The sequence below is a fragment of the Cuculus canorus genome, chromosome 24 (assembly GCF_017976375.1).
Source record: "Cuculus canorus isolate bCucCan1 chromosome 24, bCucCan1.pri, whole genome shotgun sequence".
Taxonomy (NCBI): domain Eukaryota; kingdom Metazoa; phylum Chordata; class Aves; order Cuculiformes; family Cuculidae; genus Cuculus; species Cuculus canorus.
In genome coordinates this window covers 7,039,554-7,052,605 of record NC_071424.1, presented here as the reverse complement: position 1 = coordinate 7,052,605, position 13,052 = coordinate 7,039,554, and the positions used below count along the sequence as shown (strand labels likewise).

The window sequence follows — 13,052 nt, the reverse complement described above, 5'->3', positions numbered from 1 at the left end:
GGTGGGGGGATCAGTACTACTGCTGACTGCACTAGTTTATTGCCTGCTTTTGTAGCATGCAGTATCTTTGAGGTGGTTACACTTCCTCTTGGGGTTGGTGAGCACAGTTTCTACTCTTGCAGGAGACCCAGTTACTTGAATATTTGATGAAACATTTTCAGTTATTACATTATGTACAGCTCACATTTCCTTTCTCCTCCTATAGTCCTTGATTATGGTGTTTGCTCACTTGGTTCACTCACAACTGGAGCCACTCCTGGAGTTCCTGTGCAGTCTCCCGGGACCAACCGGCAAGCCGGCCTTGGAGTTCGTAATGGCTGAATGGATGAGCCGGCAGCACTTGTTCTACGGGCAGTATGAAGGCAAAGTCAGGTAGGATGTTTCAGAAGCAGGATCCGTGCATTAATGTTACTTGACTGATCATCCCATTGCAATTAAGTGCACTGGGTGCAAGGACAAGGCTCGGATTAGTGTGTGCTGGTGTTGGGCAGAGTGCTTTTCTTCCCTGCGCTGTCGGTTTGGCTTAGGAGAGCTGTGGCAATTGGAGCGATCTGCTCTTCCTCTTAGTGCTCCCGTTGCTGCCTGGTGGCTGTGCTGGAGCAGGGTGACCCGAGGGGAAGGGGAGAGTCTCTTGCAAGCAAAGGAGTGCTTTTGGGACTGGACGTCTGTGAATGGGATAAGAGTAGCTTCCAGATGTGAAACTGCCTTTACAGACTACTGCAGAGTTTCAGGGCATCATAGAAGGTTTCCAAAGAGAATCTGGTGGTTTCTTGTTGATTTAACAATCTCTTACAAGTCAGTAGAGAGATCAACTGACAGCGTTTTGTCTCCCTTTTGCTGTAGGAGCGCATCTGTGTTCCGGTGGAGGCCGAGGGCTGTAGTCCAAAGCATAAAATGCTCTGTATTAATTTAAATTTTGGTGCAGCTGCTGTCTTTGATTTTTCTGGAATTGTGAAGCCTAACAGACCGCTCTCAGGGGTCTCGCCAGCTGTGAACTCACTTCTTAGTTTGCGTCAGTGTGTTATTGTTGTAAGGCAGTCAAACAGCCTGGGAAATAAATAAGGCAGGCTGATTGGGGGATCTGGTGCTGTTTTCAGTCACACTTGGTCTGTTTCATGCCTAAAAAGCAGTGGTTTATCCCCATTTTGAGAGAGGAGGATTGGCTGCAGGATCCTCTGCAGCTGCTTATGGCCACAGGGAAGCCAAGGCTGGTGCTGACAGGGAAACAAGGTTAAACTTTGTTGTTCAGTGCTTGTCTTCGCATTGTCCAAGATCAGAGCTATTTGTGTATTTGTGGCTTGGCAGGTTCCACACTCTCTTAAACACTTAGATTTGGGTTACTTACAGCGATTTTTATTGTTCATTAGAAAATGCTGGGTGTTCTCTGCGTGCCGAAGGAAGGCAGTGCTTGCTCAGAGGACCCTCTTGTTCAGAGTTGGTAAAAGGAATGTGAGGACAGCTGGCAGCTTCTGTGTGTGTCAGTCCCATCCCTGCAAGGGGTGGGTTGAAGAAGGTGCTGTTTGCTCTCCACTTGCCTCATGAAATGATGGGAAAACTTCTGGCAGCTCAGGGTGGTGCGTAAGATCTGCGTCCAAACCAGCAGTATGGGAACTGAGAGCCATAGTGTGAGAGGAAAAGAAGGTGTGAAGTGAAAGCATGAAAAAAGCAAGTTACATGGAGCTCCAAAACTTCAGTTTGAGACTTTTGGCGCCAACAGAGAGGTTTGAGAGTGCCAAGCTTAAATAGGTGGCCTTAACCTGTAGTCAAAAACATCCTCAGTATGTCTTGAAAATGGACTGGAACCAGAGAAGATTTGAAAGTGTGGAGCAGAATTCTGAGCAGTAGGGGCAGAAAGAACACGTCAAGATACTGAGGAAGCTGAAGGTCTGAGTGTAGCAGAACCATGAAGGACAAGAAGTGAAGAGCTTTGAGAATGGAGAAAGGAGAAGACGTGTTCATGGCTGCAGATCAACCAAATTACTGCTTTCTTGCCACTGCTTTCCTCTTAATTCTGTCTTCATCTGCACATGATATTTGTGTTTATCCTTGTGGCCCTTCTGAACTGGAAAAGCCTTTCATGTATGTGTGCACTGTTTGGCAGCGTTTAATCCGAAGCTTTGTCAGTTTTTGGCTTGCATTGCAGGTCAGGAGGTGAGTCCAGTCTTGATGCTGCTGCAGGAGAAATGAGAAAATTCTGTAATGCTTGTTCTTGGCAAAAGTGTAGAAAACTGGTGTCTGAGTGTCTGCTGTGGAGATGGGCTCCCTGGTAACAGTTCACTGGGAAAGCCAGACAACTCAGAGAAATCCTAATCTGTAATTTTCCTGTTCTCTGCTCCTCAGCTCTGTAGCGCTGTGTAAACTCCTGCAGTATGGCATCAACACGGATGACAAGCGGCTTCAGGACATTAGGGTAAAGGGAGAAGAAATATTTAATATGGATGAGGGAATACGGACACGATCGAAGTCGGCCAAAAGTAAGTAATCATTTTGCTGTTCTTAACAGGTTTTTTTTCCAGTTAGTAGATGCAGGGAAAAGCCTTAAAATCGATCTTGCAGGTCATGCAAAGCTGTGGGAGGTATTTCCTACAGAAGGTGCTTCTTGTTTTTTAGAGCCAAGCCATACATCATGTACTGAAGGCAAATAATGGATATGTAGATTCTGCCAAGAACTGATTTGGGACACTCCTGATATCTCTGATTTAAGATAAGTGGATGAGGTGCTGGAGGATAGGGAGTTATTTACATATGCTGTTTTGCATCATCCTCTTCTGTCTAATGAGATAGAATTGATAACTTCTCAATGTTTCTCTGGAAGTGTTTGGTGAATGCAGAGACTGAAAAAAACAAGTAGCATTTTTTTTGATGAGAGACTTTCACAAGTATCAGCAATTATTTCTACAAGTGAGAGATCACTTTTAAGGAAAGCTTGGCCAGTCTCCTGCATAAGACTTTTCTTATTTTTAATTGTCTGAACTCAAAATCTTTGGTTGGAGATTACTGTATAGAGATTCCTGTATTAAGCTGGAGAGATGACAGGGCAGATTTTTCTGGGGTCTGAACCTCAGAAGGGAAGACACTTGGGAGCCGCTCTCCTCAACGGTCAGTCTGAACCTCGGTTCTGCAACTTGCTGTGCTAGAGCTGGTGTGCAGCCGGTTGTGGGACAGGATGTAATGGCTGTACAATCCAGACGGGAGGCCCAGCGAGGCAGTTGGTGCTCCCTGAGCCTCCCAACTGCCGTGAGCTCCGGAGTTTGGGTTGAGGCAGGAACTGTTAGAAAAGGAAATAAATAGGGGAAAGCACTAGGAGTGTCAGCAGTGGTCACAAAACACCCACAACCTTATTATTCTTTGCTTTAAAAAACCAAACCAGTACACTCAGATGTTGTCTCTTCAGAGAAAAGAATGGCAATTGGCGGCATTTGAGTTAAACAAAGATTAATACTAATATCAATAAGGATTTAACTAGTGCTTCCAGTTTCTGTGTTTGATAGGATCTGGACTTTTCCAGTGATGGCTGTCTAGCCATCCCTATGTAATAATTAAGACCCACAGGAATGGTGGTGCGGAAAAGGTGGACCTTACAGTGTCTGAGGGCAGACCACCTGTGGGAGAGCTGCTCGTGGGCTGCTGGATGTGCTGCAGTAACTTCAGGGGAGAACGTATGATGAACTCATTTGTAACTGTGATCTCATTGAGTAGACTCACAGATTCATTCAGCTGTGAAGATTTTAACCATGCCTTTGTTCCATTCAGCTGTGAAGGTGTACAGAGAGAACGTTTAGGGTTTTTATGCCAGTTCCTTTTTCCTCCCAATCTGGAAGTTTTTCTTTCATGTCAGCATTTTAAATGTGTGGTAAAATTGAAAATAAATGAACCACCATAACAAAAAATGGCCTGTTTCTAACCACTTTTTATTAAAATCACAATGAATATTTATTTTTCTTCTCTTACAGATCCTGAACGTTGGACAAACATTCCTTTGTTAGTAAAAATCTTAAAATTAATAATAAACGAACTCTCTAATGCGATGGAGGCAAATGCATCCAGACAGACAACTGCAGATTGGAGCCAAGGTAAAGTACTGGGTTTACTTTTCCTCTTTGCATGGCTTAACTTTACTTTGTAATCTCTTCAGAAGCATTTATAGTACTAACAAACTCGCAGTAGTAAATCATTTACCTGCAATTACAAAGGCTTAAACACTGATCCCAAGGATAAGATCAGTCAGCGTTGTGTATTCTTAAGCTGGAAAATTATTTTGGGCCAGTTTGGAAGATGGGATCTCACCATATGCCAATAAAATTATCCTTTCTTTGTGTATCTGGTTTGCTTTCTTCCTCCCTGCTTCAAGCTTTCATTCTTGTAGCTGCATTTTGCGTAGCTCCAGTTCTCAAGTTTCTCAGTCCCAAGGGATGGGAAGGGCTGCAGGTGTTTCCCTTCACCCACCGACACCAGCAGGGATGTTTGCCTAAAAGCTCTACCATGCCCTGCAGAGAGATCGACAGCCTGGGCCTCTGGGATTTTGTTTTGTTTCTAAACAGATGATTCGAATGATATGTTGGAGGATCAGGAAGAGGATGAAGATGAAGATGAAGGCTTAGCAGGACAGTTCTTATCAGATATTCTTTCCACAAACAAGTACGGTAAGCAACAGCTTCAAACTGCTTGCTCAAAGTGAAAATAGAGTAGATGACATCCTGGTTAAAGTTTCCTTTCCTTGACAGCAGCTCAACAGAGGCTGCAGGTGAGGGGAGGGAAATGCTCCGCTGGGATTTTGAATAAGGCCCTTTTTCTGTAAGAGAGGGATGTGTCTTTTCATAACTCAGAGATTAAATAACTGTGCTTTTCACCTGAGACTCCAAATGTTGTGTAGCCTTCATGTTGCTGTGACGTTCAGAGACGCGTTTCTTCTAAAGAGAGAATTGATGCTCAGCGATGTAGCCGTGACCTGGGGATGACAGTGCTGTTGTAAAAGTGGATGAGCTTGTTTGTAAAGTGACTTTGAGAAGTGATTGCTGCATAAAGATGAGGCGGGTGATACCATCTCTGCTCCCCAGCTTGCATATGGTCTTAGAAGGGAGACGCTCACAAGGAAACAGGATAAGGGAGACTGCTTACATCAGCACAGAACTGGAAATCTGTTGCCCTGCCATAAGAGGAAGGCCTAAGATAATCACGCACGTAACTAACGAACATGCTTACCTGCTGTCCCGCGTGTGCTCATCTCACTTGCACATTCCTTGCGACTCGCACTGCAACCCTGCTTGTTTGGGGCTGCGGCGCTCTCATAAGGAGCAAATATTCTGATACGATTGTTTTTTACCCAGTAGTGCTGAAACGATTTCTTTTTGGATCCTTGGGCTTCTAATAGAGTACTTCTGAGGTGTTTTGCTCTGTTTTATGTTAAAACCTGCTGATTTGCCCCTGACAGATGAGGATTACTATGAAGATGATGAAGAGGACGATCCAGATGCATTAAATGACCCTCTTTACCAAATAGATCTCCAGGTGATGCTCTAGAAAGGGGTTTTTAAATCAGATTCCTATCATTCTCTGTAAACTTAGAGGGTTTTATTTTGTACTTCAACAAACCTGTAAACCACTGCAAGCACCATTTATTGATCCCTGTCCCTCAGGTACTCAGTTCACTGAAATAACTTTGGAAAGTACTGAGTATCCCAGGAATGTCTGGAGCTGTTTTCCCTTGTTGGATCAGCGAATGGAAATTCGAATGAAAAAAACTTTCTGAACAGAGGGAGATGAGAATTTTCTCCCCATGAGCTTCAGAGCCATTTGCTGAAGTCAGCAGCAGCTTGGAGAACATGACAGAATTTCATACTCCACTGGGAGATGCTTCCATCTAGTCAAAGCCCCTGTGGCATCTCTCGCTCTTGCTTTTCCCACCACCTGGAAGCTGTTTATCAGCCCTTCCCCTCTGCTGCCGTCCTTCTGCATCGCTTTTTTGTTCCTGCAAGCCCTTTGTTTGGGTGCACATTGAGGTTTATATTTTAGTACATGAAAGAAAGAGGATTTCCAAGGTGACGTGATGCTAACTGGGTGTTTCTGTCTTCTTTTCAGGCCTATCTCACTGACTTCCTCTGTCAGTTTGCGCAGCAGCCCTGCTATGCAATGTTTTCAGACCATCTCAATGAGAATGAAAAGCGAGTGTTGCAGGCCATCGGTATATAAACCTGCTGAAGAGACCATACTGATCATATCCAAACAATATTTTTTTGGCATATTCCACGTTTTATGATTAAACATAAAACATTTTCCAGTGTCTGCCTGCTTGTTACAGGTGGATGATGGCCTCGTTGCGATGTCTTGAGCCTCACGTTAACATGAATCTGCCAAGGGAAGGAAAACTAAGAAAGCAGCAAGGACGGAAGCCTGTAGAGCTTTGCACGTTGGTCTCACCACGGGAGCACTTTCATTTTCCACAGTAACTTTCCAGGAAGTTCTTAAAGATAAAAAAAATGTGTCCTTAATATTTTTAAAAGCAAACTGTCTCTACCTGTGAAGAGGCACTTCACTGGGTTTCCCACAGCACAGTTGGACAGAGAAAGGAACTGGGTCACTTACAGATTGCTTGGATGTATCATGAGAAATCAGAAGGTTGTTCCTCTTCACTCTCGCATAACACATACAGGGTAAATATCTTGATCTTACAGCGTGACTTTTTATAGAACTATAGACTTTCATCAGAGATGCCTGAATGGTATGGAACCTGTTTACAGGAGTTTGGATGGGGAGCTAAACAATAAAACTGAATGCATATCTCCTTTCCTGTTGTGGATGGAGCTTTGCCACTCACATCTCCTGTCTGGTCCCATGGGAGCAGTTCTTTACTGATGCTTTTGTGTGCACATGCTCAAAGGAAGCTACCACTTAAGTTTCTGTTCCTGTGGCTTGTGGCTACTAAAGGCGTGGGTTTAAGGAGCCACTATCTGGGGGGGGGGGAAAAATGATTGTATTTAACATATTTGCTCCTCAACAGCCACTCTGAACTCCTTTGCTTCCTTCACACTCCTGTGTGTATTTTTATAGAGTGGTAAAATAACATTTGCAAATTGATTTACCCGTAAGAACAGCGTGATGTATCTCACACCACCTCTCTGCCTTTGGTTCCCTTTTGGGGAAAATGAAAATAAAATGATTAAAATACATATTGGTATCCTTCTTATGAAACACAGAAAACAGGAACTTGTCCTTCTTTCCTGAAATCACTTCTTAAAGACACATTTCTCCTTAGGTAACTTTCTCTGTGTGCCACTTGGGTGTTAGGATATTTCACAGGAGTCATCTGGACAGAAAGGGAGTCCTGTAATGGATACATCTTCTGCTTAAAAGAAAAGCCTGACCCATTATAGAGTTTCCTTTCTTAAGAAAGGCACTTGCTGTTCCCTTGTGGAATGATATGCTTCGAAGTTGTATCTAAAAGTCTCCAAAGAGCTGGAGTAATTCTGTATCTTGCTGGTCTAACAAAGTATAGCTTTTCACTTTTCTACCAGGAGGGGATAATAAATTAACTTCTTAACAGACAAAGATGGCACAATTTGTATAGCATGTGTGAGGAAAAGGGTAGGATAACCCTGAATTCTAAAGCAGACCTTGCTCCCCTCTCTCACCCCAACCCTTCGAGCTGTGCCTGGGAATGGGCAGAACGAGGGGGAATCCCCCCCCGGCTCGTTGACCACCAACGCGAGTCCTCGATGGTTTTGTGTGAATGGCTCCAAGAAGCAGAATCTGGAGCCTGGTTTGTGCGTGTATGTCTTTAACAAGGTATAAGCTCTGATCTAAAGTTTCCGTGCTGCTCTGTATCTTTCTTCCCTGTGGATTCTCTGGTGTGTAAGGATATGATTAAACTTTGTGCCGTGGCCGTTGCTTCAGCAGAATGCTGTGGCTGTGTTTTCTGCCTAGACATTACTTTTGTTTTCTTAAGTCTGTTAGGGGTTTTGATTTGAGGCATTTGTGTGTCTCAGCTTTCACTGAAAAGGGCCAACAAATTAAGCAACACAGAGCAGTCTCTTGAGGGAACCCTGGCTGGAAATGGAGGGCTGCAGCGGCGCCGAGAGCTGCGCAGGAGGGAGCAAGCAAGTGTCTTCGCGGTGACCAGGCCCAGCCCTGGGAAGAGGTGGGACCATCTTTTATAGCTCCATGTGTTGGCAGCAGGGCCCCAAACCAGTCATACATTCTTGGGGGTAAATGAAAACCAAGCATCTGGGTGTGTTTAGGGTGTTGGTAAACAGAGGACCTTAAGGCCTGGTTGGCCAGAGCTGGTGGAGTTCTCTGCTCCTGGTGGGGCTGCCTGCTGCCTGCCTTGGTGCTGCTGCAGGGACAGCAAGTCATGGGTTTGAACAAAGCCATGAAAATGAGATGGACTCATACTGCTGATGCTCTTCCTTGTCCTGAACAGAGACATGCAAGTGTTTCTGTGTGGTCGTGAGGTCCTCAGAGCAAACGGGCCAGTTGTGGGGTGCCTGTTGGTGTTCATCTGTGTACTGGCTGGGAGTTGCTCTTTGATTTGCAGGCGTTATGGCTTTTCCAGGAGTGCGGCTGGTGAGATGGGAAAGATTGGGGGACGTAAATGGCTTTTGGGGACTCTGCACTGTCCCTGCAGCATCAGCTTGGCCTGCGCTGGCTGTGCACAGCGCCATTGCATGGGAGCTGGAGTCTGGAGCAGCCCTGGGGGTGGCCCTGTCCCACGCACGGTGGGCACAGGAACAACACGGTTGCGCAGCGCGCTCTGGCGCGAGCAAACCTCTGGCATGCAGGATGCTTTTTGGCAATAAATTCTTGGGCTTTCCCTAAACATGGCTGAACCGAGAGCAACAGCACAGGGCCGAGGGGCCTCTGCCCCACTGCTGTAACACCTTTGCCCTTCTGCTTTCTCGCTGTCCTCCTTCCTCCTAACACAATGGTCAGTGTTCCAAGATCCATTTCTAAACAAGAATGACAGAATAGTTCGGCTGGGAGGGATGACACTAAGCTGGGAGGAAGTGTCGATCTGCTGGAGGGTAGGGAGTCTCCAAAGGGATCTGAACAGGCTGGACTGCTGGGCCGAGACCAATGGCATGAGGTTTAACAAGGCCAAATGCCGGGTCCTGCACTTGGGGCACAACGACCCTGCGCAGCTACAGACCTGGCGAAGAGTGGCTAGAAAGCTGCCCAGAAGAGAAGGACCTGGGGGTGTTGGTTGACAGCGACTGAACATGATCCAGTGGTGGCCCAGGTGGCCGAGAAGGCCAATGGCATCTTGGCTTGTATCAGGAACAGCGTGACCAGGAGGTCCAGGGAGGTTATTCTGCCCCTGGACTCAGCACTGGTGAGTCCGCACCTCAAATCCTGGGTTCAGTTCCGGGCTCCTCACTACAAGAAGGATGTTGAGGCTCTGGAGTGTGTCCAGAGAAGAGTAACGAAGTTGGGGAAGGGGCTGGAGAACAAGTCTTATGAGGGAGCTGGGGTTGTTTAGCCTGGAGAAGAGGAGGCTGAGGGGAGACCTTATTGCTCTCTGCAACTCCCTGAAAGGAGGTTGTAGAGAGGAGGGTGCTGGCTTCTTCTCCCAAGTATCAGAGGACAGGACAAGGAGGAATGGCCTCAAGCTGCACCAGGGGAGGGTCAGACTGGATAGCAATAAAAATTTTCCACAGAAAGGGTCATGGGGCACCAGCAGAGGCTGCCCAGGGAGGAGGTGGAGTCACCATCCCTGGAGGTGTTTAAAAGACGGGTAGACGAGGTGCTCAGGGACATGGTTTGATGGCAGCTAAGAATGGTTGGACTGGTGATCCAAGAGGTCTTTCCTAACCTAGTGATTCTATGACCTCAAAGCCCATCCAGTCCCACCCCCTGCCATGGGCAGGGACACCTCCCACTGGATCAGGGGCTCCAAGCCCCATCCAGCCTGGCCTGGAACCCCTCCAGGGATGGGGCAGCCACCACTGCTCCGGGCAACCTGAGCCAAGGCCTCCCCACCCTCATCGGTAACTAGTTGGGGGATGCAGGAGGACGTGCCGAGCGCCGGTGCATGCTGGGAGCTGTAGTCCGCGCAGTGCGCGCCGGGAAGAGCAGTCCCCACCGGGCGCAGTGCACGCCGGGAGCTGTAGTCCGCGCGGCGCACTGTGGGAGCCGCGGTGCACGCCGGGAGCTGTGGCCATGGCGGCCGGCGGGGCCCCTGCGGGGCGTTCGAAGGTGGCGCCGAGTGTGGATTTCGACCACAGCTGCTCGGATAGCGTCGAGTACCTCACCCTCAACTTCGAGCCCTTCGAGACGGTGCACCGGTGGCGCCGCCTCCCGCCCTGCGACGAGTTCGTGGGCGCGCGGTGAGCGGCGGGCGGGGGGGCCGGGCCGCGGGCGCGCCTCATCGCGCTCTCTGACCGCGCTCTCCGCCCGCAGGCGCAGCAAACACACCGTGGTGGCCTACCGGGACGCCATATACGTCTTCGGCGGCGACAACGGGTGAGGAGCGCCCCGAACGTGCGGCACGGCGGCTCCCGGGACCCGCTCGGGAGCTGCTTCCACCGCCGGGGGGGGTAAATCCTTCCAGACGCCTTCTGCGAGTGCTGGAGCGGGGTCGGGGCTGGAGGACAGGGGACTGAGGGACCTGGGGGTGGTTAGCCTGAGGGGAGACCTCATCTGTCTATAACTGCCTGAAAGGTTGTACCAAGGTGGGTGCTGGTCTGTTCTCCCAAGTGAGGGGTGATAGGAGAGAGGGAATGGCCTCAAGTTGCACCAGGGCAGGTTCAGATTGGGCATCAGGAATAATGTCTTCACCAAAAAGGTTCTCAGGCACTGGCAGAGGCTGCCCAGGGAGGTGGTGGAGTCCCCGTCCCTGGAGGGGTTTAACAGATGGGTGGTTGAAGTGCTCAGGGATCTGGTTTAATAGTGCACAGGTGTGGTTGCACTCGATGATCTCAAGGGTCTTTTCCAACTTGATTCTATGATTCTGTTGTTTTCCAAGGACTCATTTTTATGTTATTATGAACTTCACAGCAGCCAAATCTTTGCTAACTGGGCCTTTGGACCTTGCATTTGAGACGGAGAGAGGCTGCACGCAGAGGGGATCGGATGTGGATCCCTCTGTTCAGCACAGACCACACTGAACACAGGAATTGCTGTGTTCAGCTTCAGGAAATACGCTGTTGGAAAAAAAACATGCTGTAAAAGAAACCAGGCTGTCAGAGGGGCGTTCTGTCTAACTTTCAAAAAATGTAGCTACTTGGGTGAAACTTAGCTCCATTTTAGCTTAAATCAAAATAGTCCACTTTTTGTTATAGTAACTATTTCTTGTGCCAGGGGGATCAGGGCTGTCCTGGGCGGGCACTGGGACGGAGGGAATCAGGGCTGCCCTTCAATCCACAGGCAGTGGATTCAGTCACTGAAGGAATCGCTGCTCACAGTATCAGCAGAAGTGGTTTTAACATGACACTGCAAAAAGCATGACTTAGTGGAGGTTGATGGTAGGGTTCACGCTATTAATTACTATGTGGAAGAAGCATACAGGGTAACATTGAGCTAGAACTGAGTTCACAGAGAGACCAGAGATGCAGAGGGGTCAGGGAGACCCTCCTGCTAGGATGTCAGAGTCAGAGGAATCCCCCTCACTCTCTGAGCTCCTTACGGAGCTGATGCCTGGCCAGGTCAGAGCTTAGTTTCAGACTCGGTCCATGGTTTATGTCTGATGGAGTTGCCTATACAAAGCTTGTAATAATAAACATTAAGCAGCTACGCAGATGGTAAAGTTTCCTTAGTGTCAATTCAGCATGCAATCAAATTACCACATTAAAAGGTTATTAGAGCATCGTGGAATGATTTAGGCTGGAAGGGACCTTAAAGCCCATCCAGTCCCACCCCCTGCCATGGGCAGGGACACCTCCCACTGGATCAGGGGGCTCAGAGCCCCATCCAACCTGGCTTTGAACACCTCCAGGGATGGGGCAGCCACCACTTACCTGGGCCAGGGCCTGCCACCCTCACAGTGAAGAATTTCTTCCTAACGTGATGTTGGCTGCTTGCCAAAGTTAACTGCCTCTGGCATGAGAGCTTTCTACCTTGAGGAGTACCTTGAGAGGCATCCCAGTGCAAGGGGAGATCATCACTGTGCAGCCGAGCAGGGACAGCGCCAGGAAAGCTCACTTAGGCTGTCATATTTATAGGATAAAGTGGTTGACTCTTAGTCACATTGCAGGGGATGGAAAAGCCATGCATGAGACTCTTCTATCCACAGGTTACTTTCTTCTGCAATACATGAGTCTTTGAAAATCCACCGGCTATTGATGCATGAAACGCATGATGGGGGATGCAGGCTCATATGCATCGGTGCTCAGTGTGTCACTGCATCGTGGTGGACAATAATCAGGGTTCTCTGTCCATTATTTGTGTCCCTGAGTCGTTCTTGCCCCATCCCTGGTGGTGTTCGAGGCCAGATTGGATGGGGCTTGGAGCCCCTGATCCAGTGGGAGGTGTCCCTGCCCATGGCAGGGGGTTGGAACTGGTTGGGCTTTGAGGTTCTTTCCAACCCAAACCATTCCGTGGTTCTGTGGTTCTATAATTCTACCAAATTCCTTTTAGCAACCCACTGGGGTCATTGTGTCCAACAGTTTCTTTCCCATAGGGATAGGCAATAAATCCTGACAGAATATGCCCTTAGATTATAGCCATTGGTGGATTGTGGCAGGAGTTGTGGAAGAAAGCCGAAGGTGGCCAAGGGCGTGGAGAGGATGGAAGAGGAAGGAATATTTGCAAAATGCAAGGTACCTGCTTAGAAGCTGCTTAGCAAGACAGGGAGAGTAATAATAAAAGGGAGCAAGACCTAAAAGAACTTCAAGGCAGAAACGCAGCTGAATTAATAGTCCCTTTGAAAACTGAGCAACAGGAAGAAAAGGAGAAAAGACGAAAGACGGAGGAAGGGGTCAGGATGGTGCTTCCATGGGCTCCCCACCCCCCTGGCATTGTACAGGTTAGGAAGTTAACAGCATCCCCTGGAGAATGGGATGGGACGTATGGGTGACCCCACTGATGGCGAACCAGGGTAAGATGATTCCTCACTTCTCTCA

At 48.2% G+C, this 13,052-nt stretch overlaps 2 protein-coding genes across 4 annotated transcripts in view; both read left to right on the top strand.

Annotated features, from left to right (window-relative positions):
- IPO9 (importin 9) overlaps window positions 1-7,166 on the top strand; it is a 39,670-nt gene extending 32,504 nt beyond the window's left edge. For both annotated transcript variants that reach the window (XM_054087510.1, XM_054087509.1), the window contains 6 exons: window positions 206-372; window positions 2,341-2,474; window positions 3,954-4,073; window positions 4,542-4,643; window positions 5,432-5,508; window positions 6,079-7,166. In XM_054087510.1, the coding sequence (XP_053943485.1) occupies window positions 206-372; window positions 2,341-2,474; window positions 3,954-4,073; window positions 4,542-4,643; window positions 5,432-5,508; window positions 6,079-6,189 (711 nt within the window). In that variant the 3' untranslated portion in view covers window positions 6,190-7,166. The remainder of the gene's footprint in view (window positions 1-205; window positions 373-2,340; window positions 2,475-3,953; window positions 4,074-4,541; window positions 4,644-5,431; window positions 5,509-6,078) is intronic.
- A 2,945-nt stretch (window positions 7,167-10,111) lies between these two features.
- LZTR1 (leucine zipper like transcription regulator 1) overlaps window positions 10,112-13,052 on the top strand; it is a 39,469-nt gene continuing 36,528 nt past the window's right edge. Inside the window, exons 1-2 of one of the 2 annotated variants that reach the window (XM_054087478.1) lie at window positions 10,112-10,319; window positions 10,393-10,455. In XM_054087478.1, the coding sequence (XP_053943453.1) occupies window positions 10,153-10,319; window positions 10,393-10,455 (230 nt within the window). In that variant the 5' untranslated portion in view covers window positions 10,112-10,152. Of the gene's footprint in view, window positions 10,320-10,392; window positions 10,456-10,588; window positions 13,028-13,052 lie in introns of those variants that run through there. The other variant, XM_054087479.1, reaches the window with a different exon arrangement.